The 3,825-nt window shown below is 28.0% G+C and overlaps 1 protein-coding gene across 1 annotated transcript; it reads left to right on the top strand.

The window, feature by feature from the left end:
- The first annotated feature begins 1,092 nt into the window (after positions 1-1,092).
- Positions 1,093-3,394, top strand: LOC127130305 (PI-PLC X domain-containing protein At5g67130). The gene is made up of 8 exons (XM_051059338.1): positions 1,093-1,285; positions 1,351-1,473; positions 1,589-1,726; positions 1,816-1,914; positions 2,036-2,339; positions 2,542-2,765; positions 2,862-2,948; positions 3,145-3,394. Exons 1-8 carry the CDS (start codon positions 1,199-1,201, stop codon positions 3,181-3,183), a joined length of 1,101 nt encoding a protein of 366 aa, XP_050915295.1. The 5' UTR covers positions 1,093-1,198; the 3' UTR covers positions 3,184-3,394.
- The last annotated feature ends 431 nt before the right edge of the window (positions 3,395-3,825 follow it).

Genomic DNA, 3,825 nt, shown 5'->3' with positions numbered 1-3,825 from the left:
CATTTGTTTCAACAAATCAAGCAATTTTGTGAAACTTTTATCCGACCATCCACTTTCTTCCTTCAGATTAAAGAATTTTAACAACGCAGACAATCGTGTAAAACTGGTGCACCCCTTATATAAAGTCGCATCTTTGTCGATACATAAAGTATCATAAATATGTGTTTTCATATAAGACGATTCTCTAATATCAAATATCATATCTTCTAGTCGATCATCCATATCTTTATCATCTTCATCCATTTGTGACGTTGCGTTTCGATTATTATCCACGTCTCCATGCCACATCCATCTTGTATAATTTTGACATATTCCATCACAACATAGGTGATGTAATATTTCTTTCTTTGACCATTTTTTGATATTGCCGCAAACAACACAAGCACAATAAAAGATACCATCAATGTCGAGAACATGAACATGGCAACATGAACAATACACATGAGAATATCAATGCCGAAAACGTTGATTCATGAAATGCAACAAAAACCAGCATCATTTATTTGTTAAAAAAAGAAATTAGTAACCCTGGTGAAGAACATAAACATCCAGAAGCATCAGATATATATATATATATATATATATATATATATATATATATATTATATATATATATATATATATATATATATATATATATATATATATATATATATATATATATATATATATATATATTTAAAAATGTTTAAAGTATTTTATAAAAAGAATTTTTTTCAAAATTATCCTATATTTATAGAAGGAAATGATAGTAAAATTTTAGTATTTCTTTGTACCATTAATTATAATATCGACTCATAAAAAATTGTGAACGATGCAAAATATTCCAAAAGTTATTAAATGATAAGAACAAAAACTCCATCTTAAAAAAGTAAAATATTAAGTCTCTATATTAAAAATATTAATTTGTTCCTAAAATATATATTAATTTTGTTCAAACCATTAATATATTTTTTCCTTCTTTAATCATTATTTTTTCCCCATTTTGAATACTTATTTTGTTTTTGTAAAGAAACTGCTTTCCCTATAATTTTTCACAAAGGAGTGAGAATATACCTATTTGACAAAACTTTGAGAATTCTATGAATTTACTTCGTTTTCTCAGCCAACATAAAATAAAATAATCCACCATCCATTATTCTAGCTATAAATTTTATATATTCTCTTTTGTTTATTCATTTCTTTCATCATTTTCGACATGGGTTGTTCTTTTTGGTGCTTGCTTATGTTAATTCTTTCATTGGCTTACAATGTTGCTTCTGATAGTTCTATTGGAACTCTCAAGGTATATAACATTATTAAATTTAATTCATTTTTATAATATTCAATTAATTGGTTTCAATTTTTTAGCTTCTTGATGATTGTGATTCTGATGAAGATTGTGGAACTGGACTGAGTTGTTCGGCATGTCCAGAAGTACTTTCTGCCAAAAAGTGTGTGAGAGCAACTGTGACAGATCAATTCAAGCTTATTGTAAGATTTTTTATATAAAATTATTATAGATAATTTTCTTTGATTTTGCTTGATTATGTAATCTAATTTTTTTTTAAATAAATAAATAATTATTTCTTTATTTTTTGATTGTCAGAATAATTCTCTACCATTCAACAAATATGCATTTTTGACAACACATAATTCATTTGCCATTGAAGGAGAACCATCTCACACAGGTGTGCCTAGATTTACAGTCAACAACCAAGAACATAGCATCACCCAACAGCTAAATGTATGATAAAGTATATAGTTTAAATATCATTATTAATTTTGAATTTCTAATAACTCATAAATTTTGTTTTAATATTTGATTATTCTTAGAATGGAGTTCGTGCACTTATGTTAGATACATATGATTTTGATGAAGCTGTGTGGTTATGTCATTCATTTAAAGGTCAATGTCATGCTGTGACCGCGTTTGTATGTAAAACTCATCATCCTAATTTAATTTCTCTTTATTTGCAACCGATTTTATAAAGTCGGTTGCAGAAGATATATTATCTGATGAGGCTCTGATCGTTAATTTATGATAAACTATTAGGAACCGGCTATTGACACGTTGAAGGAAATTGAGGCATTTTTATCTGCAAATACAAATGAAATTGTGACAATTATCTTGGAAGATTATGTTGAATCTCCAAATGCTTTGACAAAGGTTTTCACTGATGCTGGTCTTAACAAGTTTTGGTTTCCACTGGCTAGCATGCCTAAAAATGGTGAAAATTGGCCATTAGTTAGTGATATGGTTGCTAAGAACCAAAGGTTGTTAGTGTTTACTTCTAAGAAGGGTAAGGAACAAAGTGAAGGCATTGCTTACCAATGGAATTACATGGTTGAAAATCAATGTAAGAAAACATCTATCAAATCTCTAATACCATATGTTTTAAAAATACCTGGAGTGTCTGACACGACATACAGTCGATTTACTTACTTTTTTAAATTATTACTGATGTTATGTGTCAGTGCCGTGTCTGATATCTATGTTATGCTAACCTAATTAACCAAATGTTCAACTGGATAAATCTTGAAAAAGTTCATTTCATGCAGATGGGGATGATGGAATGGAAGAAGGAAACTGTCAAAATAGGGCAGAATCATCTCCTCTTAATGATAAAACCAAATCTTTAGTATTGGTAAACCGGTTCAAGAGTGTCCCAATAAAGCCAATCTCATGTAAAGATAACTCTGATGGACTCGATAAAATGTTGCAAACATGTTATGGCGCTTCTGGTAACAGATGGGCTAATTTCGTAGCTGTTGATTTTTACTCGGTAGATTTAAATTTAACCAAATTTTATCGCTTATTCCATCAAAATTTGGTTACTAAAGAAAACAAAATCATAATTTTTGAGATGTTTTTAATGCAGAGGAGTGATGGAGGAGGGGCATTTCAGGCTGTGGATACTCTCAATGGAAAGCTATTATGTGGATGTGATGATGTTCATTCATGTGTGGTAAGAAAATTAATTTAACTCCTACATCATATACATTATATGTAAATTATAAAATGTAGTACGTCTTTAGTCGCGATTTTGAAAGAAAAAAAATGTGAAAAAGTTGAAGCTTCAAATTGAAACGTAAAGGATATTCACGTCTAGACTAACGGACTCTTCTATGTAATATTTATCTTCTTGATTTGTTTAATTTCAGTCTGGATCAACTTCAAGAGTTTGCTCGTCACCAATGTGAAAAAAAGGGCAACAACCTAAAGAAAATAATTTAGATGTTAGATTATTGAAAGTATTATTCCTCACTCTTGTATCATCATGCATTCTAGCTTCAGAAAAAGTACTATTAATAATTTTTTTTCATCCAAAAAATGTTACTACTAGTATTTTTTTTCTGCACTCATGGTTGTGAGTTGTGATCTATTAAATTAAAGAGAAACATTATTCTTACACTGTTAAATCCATACGGTCTATTTTCATCCATAACTTTATATATATATATATATATATATATATATATATATATATATATATATATATATATATATATATATATATATATATATAAAACATCTAAAAAAATTTAAATTGTTTTTATTAAGAAGGAACGTTGGGCACCTTTTGTAGTGGGATGTTCTTTTAAATCTTATTCAATGCAATTTTAAATTTTTTTAACATCTCTTAAAAATGTTACCCTTTTATTTTTTAAACTTACGTTTTATTAATTGTTGTATCTTCTCATTCTTTCATTAATATTAATGAGGTAAGCTTTCACAAGGATCATTTCTGAACTCTACAAAAATCAATTCTAAAGTTTGCGTGAACCACCGAGAAATCAATAATATTCTTTGTAACATCTCGATTTTAGATTATTTATTTTCAT

The sequence above is a fragment of the Lathyrus oleraceus genome, chromosome 3, assembly GCF_024323335.1.
Source record: "Lathyrus oleraceus cultivar Zhongwan6 chromosome 3, CAAS_Psat_ZW6_1.0, whole genome shotgun sequence".
NCBI lineage: Eukaryota > Viridiplantae > Streptophyta > Magnoliopsida > Fabales > Fabaceae > Lathyrus > Lathyrus oleraceus.
Note: the sequence above shows the minus strand (reverse complement) of the source record. Positions and strands in the feature narration are given on the sequence as shown.

Excerpts from the sequence above, each read along its gene's own strand:
- LOC127130305 (XM_051059338.1), top strand. The coding sequence starts at position 1,199 with ATGGGTTGTTCTTTTTGGTGCTTGCTTATGTTAATTCTTTCATTGGCT. Across the intron at positions 1,286-1,350 it reads GTTCTATTGGAACTCTCAAG|CTTCTTGATGATTGTGATTC; the intron begins GTATATAACATT and ends TCAATTTTTTAG. Across the intron at positions 1,727-1,815 it reads GCATCACCCAACAGCTAAAT|AATGGAGTTCGTGCACTTAT; the intron begins GTATGATAAAGT and ends GATTATTCTTAG.